Source organism: Rhinoderma darwinii, chromosome 1 (genome assembly GCF_050947455.1).
Source record: "Rhinoderma darwinii isolate aRhiDar2 chromosome 1, aRhiDar2.hap1, whole genome shotgun sequence".
Taxonomy (NCBI): domain Eukaryota; kingdom Metazoa; phylum Chordata; class Amphibia; order Anura; family Rhinodermatidae; genus Rhinoderma; species Rhinoderma darwinii.
Window position 1 is genome coordinate 430,747,066 of NC_134687.1, and position 15,593 is coordinate 430,762,658.

Sequence of the window (15,593 nt, forward strand, 5' to 3'; positions counted from 1 at the left end):
TTTTAAAAACTTTCATTTTTGGCCAAGTTCTGAGCTATTTTTATATATATATATATATATATATATATATATATGCAAATGAGCTTTGAAATGGACAACTGGGCGCGTTATTTTTCGTATGTCCAACTGGGCTTGTATTGTGTTTTTAACTGGGCGTGTTTATGTGTATGACGCTGACCAATTAGTGACCAGTCAGCGTCATACACTCTGTGAGATTTCCAGCAAGGGAAACGAAATCTCGTTTACCTCGTAATCTCGCGAGATTACGCGTGGCTTGCTGGAAATCTCACAGAAAAGATTCAGAAGTGTCAGGATTCTGAATACACATGACGTCCAGGCTGGAGGTCATGTGTATTCATTATCAGGACACTTGTGTATGTGGCTGCACATCGTTCTAGTAAGAACACTATGTGCTGTGTAAATGAATGGAGAGGAGTGTATGACGCTGACTGGTCACTGATTGATCAGCGTCATACACGTAAACACGCCCAGTTAAAAACCCAATACACGCCCAGTTGCACATACGAAAAAAAACACGTCCAGTTGTCAATTTCAAAGCTCATTTGCATATATATATATATATATATATATATATATATGCTAAAAATGAAAGTTTTTTTAAAGAAAACACGTTACTGTTATCTACATTGCAGCGCCGATCACATGCAATAGGAGATAGGGATTTGAGAATCTGGTGACCGAGCCTCTATAAAATCTAGAACACCTGTGGAGTCAAAATGCTCACTACACCCCTAGATGAATTCCCCCCCCCCCTCCCCCTGCGGAAGCATCCGCCGAGGGCACTGCGGCAGCATCTAAAAAGGGGCTGCCCAATCTTGACGTGTGTCTGCCAAACGCTGCTAACTGAGCCGCCGGACTGCATTTAGCCACACTTAAATTGGAAAACTGGATTGTTGAAATAAGCATGTGGAGAAAGATCTCAAATTTTAAACCTAGCGGTATTATTATAGTAATTTATTATTATTACAGTAATATAGTGTTATAGTAGTTTACAAAATTGTTAATCAATTAGTTATTTGTTGTATCAAATTTGACAGTAATGCGGCCCGTCAACTTCCCATTTTTTCTATACGTGGCCCACTTACCCGGCCGAGTTTGAGACCCCTGCTCTAGGTGCTCCTCTGCTTCTGAGGTCTGTGTTTGTCTATTAGCACAGTAGGGCCACATGTGGGATATTTCTTAAAACTGGAGAATCTAGGCAATAAATATGGAGTTGCTTTTCTCTGATAAAACCTCCTGTGTTAGCAAAATTTTTTTATTTCAAATATGAATTTCTGCACACAAATTTTTTTTTTTATAAATTTAACCTCTACTTTGCTTTAATTCTTGTGAAACGCCTAAAGGGTTAAGAAACTTTCTAAATGCTGTTTTGAATACTTTGAGGGGTGCAGTTTTTAACATGGAGTGACTCATGGGGGTTAGTATTGTATAGGCCCCTCAAAGCCACTTCACAACTGGCCCCTGTAAAAATAGCCTTTTGAAGTTTTCTGGAAAATGTGAGAAATTTCTGCTAAAGTTCTAAACCTTGTATCGTCCTAGAAAAATAAAATAATGTTCAAAAAACGATGGCAATCTAATGTAGACCTATGGGGATGTTAATTAGAAACAATTTTCTGTGGTATAACTCCCTGTCTTATAAGCAGATACATTTAAATGTTGAAAAATGCAAATTTTTGCAATTTCTCGCAAAAGTTTGGGTATTTTTCACAATCGAATACTGAATGTATCGAGCAAATTTCACCACTAACTTTAAGTCCAATGTGTCACGAGAAAATCTCAGAATCGCTTGGATAGGTAAAAGCATTCCAAAGTTATTACAACATAAAGTGACACGTCCGATTTGAAAAATAAGGCTCTGTCAGGAAGGTCAAAAGTGGCCAAAGCGGGAAGGGGTTCAAGTCTGGTTTGTCTGCCTGCGTGTTGTAACTGTAGAGAATGCTATACAAGCTGTAATATAACTTGAACAAGATCTCTTTACTCCGACGCACTGATGAATTTATTAACTTTTCTCTACAAGTATTCTGGCGTTTGAAAAGTTGCAAATGCATCAAAAGTCGCAGTTTACGTGAACATATTTTACTTTTGATGCATTTATGCCGCCCAGCTATCTTTTATATTAAGACTGGCGTATGAAACTCCAGTCTTCATAAATCCTCCCCACTGGGTTCCCTCTGACTACCAGGTTCCAGATAGATTATTTTTTTTTTTCTCCTGCATGCAGTAATAGCTTCTAACAGAATTTTCACTCATGGGGCATTAAATTTTGCTAATGGAACATGAGCGACATGGAATTAGGGAGGGGGAAGTAAAACATGGTATGTAAAGTGCTTGAGAAACAAGTGGAGAAGAGCTATGGGAATAATCTAATCGTGGCACACAGCTCTATAAACTACAATTACTAGCCTGCCAAATAAAAACAAAAAAGGGATCTTTGAGGCAAAACACCATTTTATTTTATAATAAATTTTTTTTCTCCCAGTTCATTTTTTTTTTTTTCAATATTTTTTTTAATTTATTTATTTAAGTTTTCTTTAAAACTAACAGTAATTGGGCCTCTGAGGCCACATGTACAAAAATACAAAGAGACTCTGATTTACCTTTTTAATTTCCTTCCGTTATTGGTGCTTTTTAGGATCTTACCACAGAATTTGCAACCGCCAACAATCCAACCGCTATCACTCCAGAGGAATACTTCAACCCTGATTTTGAACTTAAAAACCGGGACATTGGAAGACCTAAGGAATTGACCATAAGGACTCAGAAGTGAGTAGATGTGAATGAAGATTTGCATTCTCCCAACTGTGTACTCTAAATAGTGGTACTGGGGAGTTGGTCACAGGGGATCAAGAGAAGGCAGAGTTACTAAATGGGTTCTTTAGCTCTGTATATACAATGGAAGAAAGAGCAGCTGATGTAGCCGGTGCCAGTGCTGTTAATATATCCGTTGATCTACTGAATTGGCTGAATGTAGATATGGTCCAAGCTAAGTTAAATAAAATAAATGTACACAAGCCCCCGGGACCAGATGGGTTACACCCAAGAGTTCTTAAAGAGCTTAGTTCAGTTATTTCTGTCCCCCTCTTCATAATATTTTGAGATTCTCTAGTGACTGGTATAGTGCCAAGGGACTGGTGCAGGGCAAATGTGGTGCCTATTCTCAAAAAGGGCTCTAGGTCTTCCCCTGGTAATTATAGACCAGTAAGCTTAACATCCATCTTGGAGAAAATGTTTGAGGGACTATATACAGGATTATGTGACCAAAAATAGTAAAACCGGGCTGACTGTCGCTTATAATACTCAGAACAGAAGTTGTCAAACCAACCTGATTTGTTTTTACGAAGAGGTGAGTAGAAGCCTAGACAGAGGGGCCCCTGTGGATATAGTGTTTTTTGACTTTGCAAAAGCATTTGACACTGTCCTTCATAGACGTCTAATGGACTATAGGTTTAGAAACTATAGTTTGTAATTGGATTGAGAATTGGCTCAAGGACCGCATCCAGAGCGTTGTGGTCAATGATTCCTACTCTGAATGGTCCCCGGTTATAAGTGGTGTACCCCAGGGTTCAGTGCTGGGACCACTATTATTCAACTTATTTATTAATGATATAGAGGATGGGATTAATAGCACTATTTCTATTTTTGCAGATGACACCAAGCTATGTAATATAGTTCAGTCTATGGAAGATGTTCGTAAATTACAAGCTGTTTTGGACACACTAAGTGTTTGGGCGTCCACTTGGCAAATTAAGTTCAATGTAGATAAATGTAAAGTTATGCATCTGGGTACCAACAACCTGCATGCATCATATGTCCTAGGGGGAGCTACACTGGGGGAGTCACTTGTTGAGAAGGATCTGTGTGTACTTGTCAATCATAAACTAAATAACAGCATGCAATGTCAATCAGCTGCTTCAAAGGCCAGCAGGATATTGTCGTGTATTAAAAGAGGCATGGACTTGCGGGACAGGGATATAATATTACCACTTTACAAAGCATTAGTGAGGCCTCATCTAGAATATGCAGTTCAGTTCTGGGCTCCAGTTCATATAAAGGATGCCCTGGAGTTGGAAAAAATATAAAGAAGAGCAACTAAACTAATAAGGGGCATGGAGAATCTAAGTTATAAGGAAAGATTAAAAGAATGAAACCTATTTAGCCTTGAAAAAAGACAACTAAGGGGGGACATGATTAACTTATATAAATATATGAATGGCACATACAAAAAATATTGTCAAATCCTGTTCCATGTAAAACCCCCTCAAAAAACAAGGGGGCACTCCCTCCGTCTGGAGAAAAAATGGTTCAATCTGCAGAGGCGACAAGCATTCTTTACTGTGAGAACTGTGAATCTATGGAATAGTCTACCGCAGGAGCCGTCACAGCAGGGACAGTAGATGGCTTTAACCGGTTAAGGACTAGGCTGTTTTACAGCTAAATGACCAGAGCAAATTTCACAATTTTGCTATGCGCTTCTTTAGATGACTATAACTCTGCAGGTGAATAAAGTTCATCTTTGAATTTTACACTCTTTTTAAAGGACAGATAGGGCTTTGTTTTAGTGGCATTTGTCAGTATATATAATTTTTATTTTTTTCTCTAAAGTGGGCAAAATTGGAAAACAATGCAAGAATTTAGCAATTGCGTCAGTTTATGCCAGCATTTTTCACACATAGAATGGACCACGGACAAAATTCATCCCATTTCACATTCTTCCACTTCTCCTTTGCATGGGGATACCAAATATGTGTGCTTTATTCACTGTGCGGGCATGTGCCAGGGCTCGGCATAAAAGGAGGCTTTTTGGCCTTTTCGGTCCAGGAATTTTGCATTTGATTTTATAGCAGCATACTGTTTTCTGGGGGGTGTAATGCTGCTGAAACATTAGAAACACCCCATAAATGACTTCATTCACACAAGTAGACCCCACAAGGTTTCCTTCAAGGGGTTTATCATATTTTTAGACAGTCCAGTTTTCTTCTGAAAGTCTCTTGAATAAGATGGAACAAAATAAAATTAGCTTTTTTTTAGCAAATGCGTCAGTTTATACCAGCATTTTTCACACACGGCATAGACCACGGCCAAAATTCATCTCCTTTCACATTCTTCCACTTCTCCCGTGCATGGGGATACCAAATATGTCGGCCTTATTATCACATAGAGATGTAGAAGGGCGGATGATAGAAGCTTATTTCACAAATCGCTTTTTTTCAAAGCTGGTTTTACAAAACTCAACAGAGTTTCTATAACACTTCCAAAATATCTGCTCTTGAAGCAGAAATCCCAAAATATTCATCTTGGGGTATAATGGGAATTTTATTTTTTTGGGGTTTTCTAAAATAAGAAATTGCAGGTTTATGCAAATGGAGCTCTCCAGCAGATGAACTTTAGAGAACATGCAAACATGACATCCACCCCCCACCCATTCCCTCCCTCACCCTTGGAGTAAAATCAGGGGAAAAATAAAAAAGTAATGTAGGGAAAATATATTTTCAACGAATTAACTAAAATCTAATAATTCAGAACAGTGTGGTATTTTTTAAAACATGGCTCAATGCACAGGCCTGGTTATGAGGGACAGAAATATCGGGAATCTTTGCGGTGCCCGTCTTTTCTGCAGACGCGGCACTTTTTCTGGGGGTTGCTTCTGGTTGGTGTTGGGGGAATCCGACTGATGAAGTGTCTTTCAGTCAGTCGCGTGACATCCTCAGACTGGGGGCATTCTTGGTTGTCCTGAACATCAAATATGAGGCCTTCAATAATTTTTTCCTGGAAATCCAGGTATGTGTCTCTGCCTCTGTTTTTCTTGTAAGGCACAAATGAGTTGTGGATGGCCACCTGTAACAAATAAATGGCCACTTTTTTGTACCAGGTTTTAGTTTTTCGTTTTACTAAATAGGGCTGTAAAACCTGGTCGCTTAAATCAACCCCCCCCCCCCATCTACTGGTTATATTCGGACACGCTCACTGGTTTGTGCTTGTCCCCCTTTCCCTCACTGCCACTGTTCCTGCGGTATGAATCGTGCTTAGCACATACACATCTTTGCGATCCCTGAACTTGACCGCCAGCAATTCTTCAGATGCATAAGCACAGGAGTCCCCCTTTACCATGCGCTTCCCCACTAATTGCTGTGGAAAACCATTCTGTTTTTGCGCATGGTACCACATGCCCCAGTCCTTGCAGCATGCAAATGCCTAAACAGGGGCACACTCGAATAAAAATTATCACAGTACAGGTGGTACCCCTTGTGAAGCAGAGGCTGCATTATCTCCCACACAATTTTGCTGCTGGTGGAAAGATCAGGGGGGCATCCAGGAACATTTATTGAGCGGTCCCGCCCTTCATAAATTCTGAAGGCGGTGGTATATCCTGACCCGCTTTCACACAATTTGTAGAGCTTAAGGCCATATCTTGCCCTTTTGGAAGGTAGATATTGGCGAAAGCTAAGTCTTCCATGGAAGTTGAGGAGGGATTCGTCCACGCTTACATTCTGCTCAGGGGTGTAGAGTTGCAGAAATAAATTATTCAGGGAATTTATCAGTGGTCTAATTTTGAACAACCGATCCCGGTTTGCATCGGTACTTGGGGAGGCCTGTGCGTTGTCATTGAAGTGGAGGAACCTCATTATTGTCTCATAACGAGACCTGGGCACTACTGCAGAATATACTGGGGTGGCTTGGGCGGGTCTTGTTGACCAGTAAGACCTAATGGAGGGCTTTTTTACAATACCCGTATTTAGAGTGAGCCCCAAAAATTTTTTTTAATTCCTGCAAATTGGTGGGCGTCCAATATCTGGCATGGGTGGATGAAGGTTTCTGCCTTATATATTGAGTGGCATATAAATTAGTTTCGTGGACTATCAGATTTAGGATGTCGTCCGTTATAAATAAATGGAAGTAATCCATTTGGACAAAATTTGTATTGTCCACGGTTATGCCAGGAGTGGCAGTAAATCCGTGGATTCTAGGCCCAAAAGATGGGGCAGGTGCCCATACAAGAGCCTGGACTGGAGGGACCAGGCTGTCCCGTGCTACAGCGCTACTTGGCCCTGCGCTTTCATGTTCTGCAGTTTCAACTGCATCAGGGACAACGTCCCCTGAAGATGAACCTGAAGTGACGCTGTCATCGTCACTGCCCAAAACAGGTTCCATCTCTGACGCCATCTCCGACTTAGACCACAGCATGGCGTATGCCTCCTCGGCGCTAAACAACTTCCTCGCCATAACGTCACTAACACTAACTGCTATAGATATCTACACTACCGCTAACAAAAAAATAAACTGCTATTGCTATATATATTATATATATGTGGATATATATATAATTATATACTCCCTACCTGCCTATTCTAATAGAATAAAAGAAAGAAAGGTAGATAGATAGAAAATAAGATAGATGGATAGATAGATTTCTATCTATCTATACAGAGAATCTTTTAGAGTGTAACTGTATTTTTTTTCACAGTATTCTTCTGGCAGCGATTCTCCCGAGTCTCTTCTTCTCCTCAAACTGAAACAATGTTTGAGGAGAAGAAAAGAGGCAGGAGATTTACTGCCAGAAAAGTCAAAATAAAACAAATGTGGTCGCTGTGATAGGTTTTCACAGAGACCACATGTTCAGGGACCATCAGATTGGTCCCTGATACTCTGCCCAGTGCCCAGAGCTGTTGGTAACAGCGTGGGCACAGGGCTGTGTGCACGCGATCGCGTGCACACTGTTTTATACGTACAAATGCATGTGATCGCTGTGATTGGTTGTCACAGCAATCACATGTTCAGGGGCCAAAAGATTGGCCCCTGACATTCTGCCCAGTGCCCATGGCTGTTAGCAACAGCCAGGGCATAGAGCTGTGTGCACGGGATCGCGCGTGCACAGTCTCTGAAGTGCCGCCGTAATTAGTCTATACGGCGGACTTCAGAGACCGTGACCGCTGGCCGTATAAATACAGCCAGTGGTCGGAAACCTGTTAAAAAAGGCTTAGATAATTTCCTAGAACTAAAAATATTAGCTCCTATGTGTAGAAATTTTTCCCTTCCCTTTTCCCATCCCTTGGTTGAACTTGATGGACATGTGGTGTTTTCAACCGTACTAACTAATACTAATAACCTATGTTAGGGCCGGTTCACATAAGTGTTCGATTTCCGTTCTGGGGCTCCGTCGGAGGTTTCCGGCTTGGAACCCTGCAACGGAAAGTCAAACGGAAACCACAGCTTCCGTTTGCATCACCATTGATATCAATGGTGACGGAAACACTGCTAATGGTTTCAGTTTGTCACCGTTGCGGCAGGTTTCTGTTTTTTTCCATGGAATCAATAGCGCAGTCGACTCAATGATGATGCAAACGGAAGCTGTGGTTTCCGTTTGACTTTCCGTTGCAGGGTTCCACGACTGAACCCTTGAACGGAAAGCGAACAGTGATGTGAACAGGCCCTAACTATGTAACGGTCTGTGTTCGTAAATGATAGTTTTACAAAATATGTTCTCATCTGCGTGTATGTGCGTAATATTTCATACAAGAATATCTTCTAAGTTTATTCAGAGTGATGTCATCTAAGGCATGTCTTACTGCTAATATTAAGAAAGTTGGAATTGATATTGGATTTTTGCTGTCACTAGCATTTATAGTGAATTATTTATGTAGAAAAGGTGACATACATGATCTGATATATACATTAGCATTAGCTATTCTAATTCTTCAGTTATTCCTTATGACAGAAACAAATAGTTTTATATAACCTGTGTGTGTGTGTGTGTGTATATATATATATATATATATATATATATAATGTCTTCATTCGGCTTTATTGCTATATTCTGTAAAAAAATAATGTGACTTATTTACAGATTTAAAGGCACTCTGTGGATGTGCGAAGATTTCCCTCTTTCCCTAGCAGAGCAAGTCACTCCCATCATAGACCTAATGGCCAGGACAAGTTCTCACTTTGCTCATCTTCGAGACTTCATAACACTTCAGTTCCCCCCTGGCTTTCCAGTGAAAATAGGTGCAACTTTATATTCTATGTGTATTAAAAAAGAAAATGAACTATCCACTTAAATGGGTTTTCTGGTTTTATGTTGGTAAGGTTCAGTCATTGCATAATGAAAGGTTCTTCAACTTTCATATATATTTTCTGCTGCAATTCCTCAACATTTTCAAGATCTCTGGTTCTGTCAAAGAATAGGAAAGTTCTGGAGTCTAAAGACACGTGGATACAGTACCACTTTGCTCATAGCTGAGAGATTGTGACAATTGCTTTCCAGTCTAGGCAAGCCTCCGTGAGCTAAATACATCAGCAGGAGCAGAAATCTCTCTCCTGTCCCAGCGGTTTAAAGTGGCTCTGTCATAGTATTTCATATTCTAAATCCAGGTCCAAGGGTCTACTGTGAAAAATGGCCCCTTAAATATTGTGTGGTTTGTTTAATAACCCCATAGAAAAAATATAATAAATTGCAGCTCTAATCGTGAGAATAGCGCCACCTTTTCCCTACTGAGTAACTGCAGCCCTTGTATACAGCAGCCGTCATTGGAAAAAGATCAAGTGAGAACTAATGTGCATAAACCCAAAGCAACAATCCAAAGAACCTCGTTTAGGTCATGTTCACAAGCAGTCGTTACTTTTTCACAGCTGGTGAATGAGGATTTGTAAAACCCTATTTACAAACGTTGTACTAAGTTGCAAATTTTGGATTGAAATCCGCTTTGAAAATCTGCAACAAAAAAGTCTTGTGTGAACATGGCCTTATACAATTGTTGTTCTGCTCGCTGACTACAGTCACAAGAAAACCTTTACAGAGCCTTATTCTAATATGTATATGTCTTTTCTTTTTAATATTTTACTATATTGCAGTGTTATATGGTTTAATCCTTGTAGGTTAAATACCTTGTTTCTTACCACAGAAATCCCCTTATTTCATGTGCTAAATGCAAGAATTACATTTGGGAATGTGAACACTTGCTCCACGGCAGAGGAGAATTCTCCAACCACTCCAAAAGGAACACCAGATGAAGGTGAAAGCTCATAGCTGATAACTTTGTGCCTTTTTTTTTTTTGATATTTTGGTTGTATTTCATGTCGTTTGTCCATTCTTTCTTTACAGCCACTGCTGTTCCAAAATTTGAAGTAGATCAATCTGTTTTTGATATTCCGCCGTCCTACCACATTCAGGAAAATGGAAGGAGCCTACATATTCGTGATGAAGATGATGAAATCATGCAGTTTGCTATTCAGCAAAGTCTTCTAGAGTGCAGTGGAAATCAGGTCAGCTTTAGGCTGGAGCTACATGGCGACTTTGGCCGGGAAACTGGTCACATGGGCAAAGATTGCTGTGTGCCCCTGCGTGCATCGCCGATCACATTATGTAGAAGATAGGGTACTTATAATGTGGTGACAAAGCCTCTTTAATAAATTGGGCGCATCTATGGCGGCCAATTTTCAGAACATCTATTCTACAGCAGATGTGAGCTGTGGTTGATTTGCTCTTTAAATTACGTCCGTTTCTGGTGTAAATTATAGTAAACTCATCGGGCCACGGATGTCTCAGTCCCCTTTTATGAAGCCCCATCTACTTTTTGGTAAAGTGGCGTGCGAGGCTTTTGTGCTTTTTCTACGCCAGAAAACTGGAACCAATATGTATACAAATTTAACAGCAAAAAGAAGAACCCACGGAGTCTAGAAGTCAAAATGTAAAAAACAGTCTTTTTATTCCAGAAAATTATTACAATGGTTACAAGTTTCCTAAATGATAGAGATGGTTGTGAAGCCTCCTTTTGAATAGATCTCTTTAAATATCCATACTATAATGTCAAGGTTAGTCAAATCATACCACACTGGAGATAATGTACCTCGATCAAGTGCGCAGGCGTCCTTAGCAACTCACTACGAGCCGGTATCTTGATGTGCACGTGATCAGAGGCGCTGCCGTGATGTAATCACGCGCGCTCATCGCGTATCACATGACGCCCTCATCACGTGATGAAGGGCTACGGGCAAATGCGGACATGACGCCAACAATTGATCGAGGCATTTATCCAGTGCAATGTACACCTGGCCAATCGGTATGTGATTGGCTCTTATACAGGATAAATAGGAAGGATATACTTGTAAGTGCCACACCCAGACGAAGGCGGAAGCTGAAATGCGTTGGGGCAGGTCGCCATTACTCGAGTTTCAGCCACATGGGTCAGTACCTTATCCTCCATCTTTCGATTTTTTTTTGATCCTTTCCGGTCAAACCGTTTGCACTTTATTTATTGGTTTGTTGGAAATTTTATGGTAATTTATAGTATGAGCTCTATATTCGATTCTTGATTGTTTTTTACATTTTGACTTCTAGACTCCGTGGGTTCTTTTTTTTGGTGTTATATGATATAATAGGAGTATAGTCCTGTTACCTGGGAGGATTTATTATGTAAAATGATGCATGTGTATGCCCTTTGTATAGGTTCTATGTATACAAATTTGTGATTCACTTGAGATGGCAGAATTGCTGCAGTCCTGCATTGACTGTGAGAAACCGTTGCTGTAATATATTTATCTCCAATGTTTTCTCTGAAACACCATTACTATATAAAGTATATTAATTGCCATATTCTGTCTTTATTTTTATAGCAAATGTCACAAAGCCATTCGAATGGAAGTATCTCTTCAAATCAGGTGTTTGATGCTCAGTATGAAAGGTAAACTCATGAACTACAACTACCGTATATGTCGGCGTATAAGACGACTGGGCGTATAAGACGACCCCCAACTTTTACCCTTAAAATATAGAATTTAAGATATACTCACCATTTCGTGCAGGAGCGCTTCACTATGGCCATCGGCGGCAGGACCCAGGACTCTGTCTCTTTGAACTCGCGCATTCGCAGATAGGCGAGGTACATGATGGGGTTAATTACTATTAATGTGAGGAACATGGAGGGTAAATTCATCGCACCTCGCGCCTCACATTAATAAGTGAATGAAAGCCGTGTTTATTTCATTTTTTTACAGCGTACACATCATAAATGATGCAAAAACATTGTTGTCCGCGCCATTACTGAATGTGTGTATTTTATGTATTGAGACTTATTTTAATGTTTATTGTAAAAAAGGTGAATGTGTATTTTTTTTAAAATGTAACCATACTTTGTTTTTACTTTATTTTTAAACTTTAATGTACTGACATATATCAGATATGTGCCAGTACATTAGCCTGTGGACGGATAGCAAACAGGCTGTTGTTAGGACATACTTGGGTATATCCTAACAACAAGAGATATGGTCAGACAGCCCTGGGGTCCGTCAATAGACCCTGGGCTGTCTGCCCATATATGGTATGGCCCTCGATCGCGTCACAGGAATTCCCTGTGACGCGATCCAGGGGCATCCCCCCTTCTCACTTTCCCCTGAATGCTGCAGTCAGCTGTGATCGCAGCATTCACGGGAATAACGGCGGAGATGAGAGGTTCTCTGATCTCCGGCGTTATAGAGCGGGGCTGCGGCTGTGTAATACAGCCATTGCCCCGCTCCTGACAGGAAGTGCGCGCGCGGTCAGCATGAGGAGATGCGGCCGGCGCTGCACTAATGAGCGGCAGTTCAGGCACTGAAGACAGAACATGGGGGTGTTTTGTAGCGCGCCCGCCATGTTCTGTCTTCAATGCCGCAGATCATTAGTGCAGCGCCGGCCGCATCACATGATGCTGACCCCGCGCGCATATGTCAGGACTCAGGAGCGGGGCTGTGGCTGAATTACACAGCCGCAGCCCAGCTCTCATAGTCATGTGTACTATACTGAGCTGTGCGGCTGCAACGTGCATCCCTAATATCCGACAATATCCGGCATATAAGACGACCCCACACTTTTGACATTTTTTTAAGGGTGTAGAAAGTCGTCTTGTACGCCGATATATACGGTATATCTTTAAAGGGCATTTTCCCACGGAAGAGATTTTATGGTCTTTACACAAGATATGCCATAAATGTCTGATGTGTGGGACCCACTTTTTAGATCCCCCTTATTGGGAGACCCCCATTTGCCTGCTGAGATGGTGAGGGGGTTATGGAAACTATCGTATGTTAATTATTTTTTTTAATGATTTCTTTGTTTTTTCTGTTTTGTATCTACTCATGGTGTTTGGCTAAAAATACATCAGATGTGCATGGGTTACTGAAGCAGCTTGCAGTGTGTTGATCCATTACCAACGATGCATTTTGTCTCCATGCCAATGCACTGTAGTGACAGATTTTTCTTTTCAAAGAACTTTATATTTTGGCTATTGACCTTTTGTAATAAAAAGACGTTTCATCTATATCCATTAGGGCTCTGCAGGAAAGCCTACTTGCCAACTCTCAAAGTGCCCACTCGAGTCTTAGCAGCCATTCTCAGAGCTTTGACAAAGACTTACAATTTGCTATGGAACTATCTTCCAAGGAGCTAGCAGAACAGGAAAATATGCGACTCCAAGAAGAGGCTGAGCTGGCGGAGATCATACGGCTCTCTCTTTCGGAGAAATAAACTGTGAATTACAAAAAATATCACACTGGCTTGGGAACCTCTTATGATACGGGTCTAGCCTTCACCTTTCTAATGCCAGCAGTGAAGATGCCATGTGCGAGGGAATAAAGGTCACTCCACAGACTCTGTATCTACCAAAGAACTGTACATTTTTGATACTTATGATTCTTTTTTCTGTTCTTTTAAAGACTTGCAAACCGGGGACTCTGCCTCCTTATTTCCAGTAGTCCAATAGACCGTTTGTAATGAAGAACTATTGATATAAATGGCATAAATTATCTTACAGGTTTTCCCTTTTCAGGAAGCAGTACAGCAAAAGTGTCCTTTTTTGAATTTATAAATACAGATGTATCTAAAGTGAATGCAGAGCAGTGTAGACCCCCATGTGGCGTGTCACTGGTATGTAAATACTGTATACCTGGTGAGTCTTTTTGTTGAGCTAGAGCTTTATCAGAAGTTGGCACCAGTAGCTGCCACGTCTAGTTCATTAAAGTGCTATATAGAAATGAATTCATCGAACAAAAGGTTAAGTACTTTGTAACAATGGAACAAAAACACATTTCCTGGTCAGCTCACAAAGCCTGTATTGAAGGATTTTTGACAATGCAGACTTTTTATTTTGTACCAATAGACTTTTCTAGTTTCAGGCAGCCTGTACACCTTCTGATGTTACGAAACTGTTTCCATAAGGCCCCGCAAGCTAATAGAGGGTAGAGATCCTGTGGACGACTAAAGTTGCCTTTCCCTGTTGACTTTCGTGGTGCTATAGAGAAGATATTTTCATCACTCCTTTTAAAAATTTGAACAAATGTCACAAATACCTTTTGATTTATATTAATTTTTTTGCATTTGAAAGAAATTTACAGCTTTCCATGTAGGACTTTGCAGTTTATGTATGTCTGATTCCATTGAAAACGCTATATGCGCTCTCTATTAACTTTTACGGTATAGTTTCTATATTGTAGCGCCTAGTGGCTTTTATTTATTGTTTTAGACAGATGTTTTCACTCCACCAGAAAATGAGTCATTTGTTACCTATCCCTACGCAGGCATCAGGTGCATATAGTCATGTTCAAGCTAAACTCTTCCCTCAGTAGGAGACGCTTTGATTCACACATCATAGTAAAAATGTGCTTCTGCTGCAAACCGTGACAAAACCGCATCATTTTGCCGTAAAATCTAATCGCAATGGTGCCGTTTTGATGCGGTTTGTGGCAAAAAATGCATTTTGACCACAAGGTGTGAATCCGGCCTTTGTCGTAGCTGGAAATGATGCATCATTATGAGGGATTTTATATTAACACTCCAAAATTTTCAAGCTTGATTATCACTGATATCCTTTTAGGGTTTTATCATTGAAAAAAATATGATTGTGGTCTTTCTTTAAGACTATTCAATAGTTGCAAGACTCACTGGGGTTCATGTGCCAATACTGTCATTTTTACGACATGGATGACCTTGGAGAAAGCGGTGTTGTCATGTGACGTGAAAATATAACCCAATAATATTATTATATCTTGAAGTGACTTTGCTAGATTTATTATTTATTTCAGTTCCTTATATAGCGCCACCTATCTGTACAGAGGTCCTCCTTTTTTTTTTTTTTTTTTACACTGTCCCCATTGGGGCTCACAATCTAAATTCCTTATTGGTATGTTTTTGGGGTGTGGGAGGAAACCCATGCAAACACAGAGAGAATATACAAACTCACTGCAGATGTCTCCTTAGCTGGATTTGAACCCAGGACCCCAGTGCTGCAAGGGAATAGTGCTAACCACTGAGCCACCGTGCTGCCCTTGATGAGATTCTTTATGGTGTACATACAGTAACTAACATTGTATACGTATGACTATGTTGTAGTATTGTGACTGTCAAGTCTAAAGAACAAATGTCACATTTTCACCACTATTTTTACAAATTGTGGTCATTTTTGTATTCTATGACATGTTGATACATGACCCCAATGCATCTTAACCCATTATATGTAATATGATCAATGGGTAAAAACAACATTCAAAACATACAAGCTTTGTTCCAAACCTTTTTTTTTTTTTTTTCTATATTTCATTATTTTTGAATA

At 40.3% G+C, this 15,593-nt stretch overlaps 1 protein-coding gene across 4 annotated transcripts in view; it reads left to right on the top strand.

Annotated features, from left to right (window-relative positions):
• Positions 1-13,813, top strand: part of ANKRD13A (ankyrin repeat domain 13A) — a 64,296-nt gene extending 50,483 nt beyond the window's left edge. For all 4 annotated transcript variants that reach the window (XM_075830723.1, XM_075830705.1, XM_075830733.1 and 1 more), the window contains 6 exons: positions 2,654-2,784; positions 8,864-9,021; positions 9,918-10,028; positions 10,118-10,278; positions 11,629-11,696; positions 13,318-13,813. In XM_075830723.1, coding sequence (XP_075686838.1) covers positions 2,654-2,784; positions 8,864-9,021; positions 9,918-10,028; positions 10,118-10,278; positions 11,629-11,696; positions 13,318-13,513 — 825 coding nt within the window. In that variant the 3' untranslated portion in view covers positions 13,514-13,813. The remainder of the gene's footprint in view (positions 1-2,653; positions 2,785-8,863; positions 9,022-9,917; positions 10,029-10,117; positions 10,279-11,628; positions 11,697-13,317) is intronic.
• The last annotated feature ends 1,780 nt before the right edge of the window (positions 13,814-15,593 follow it).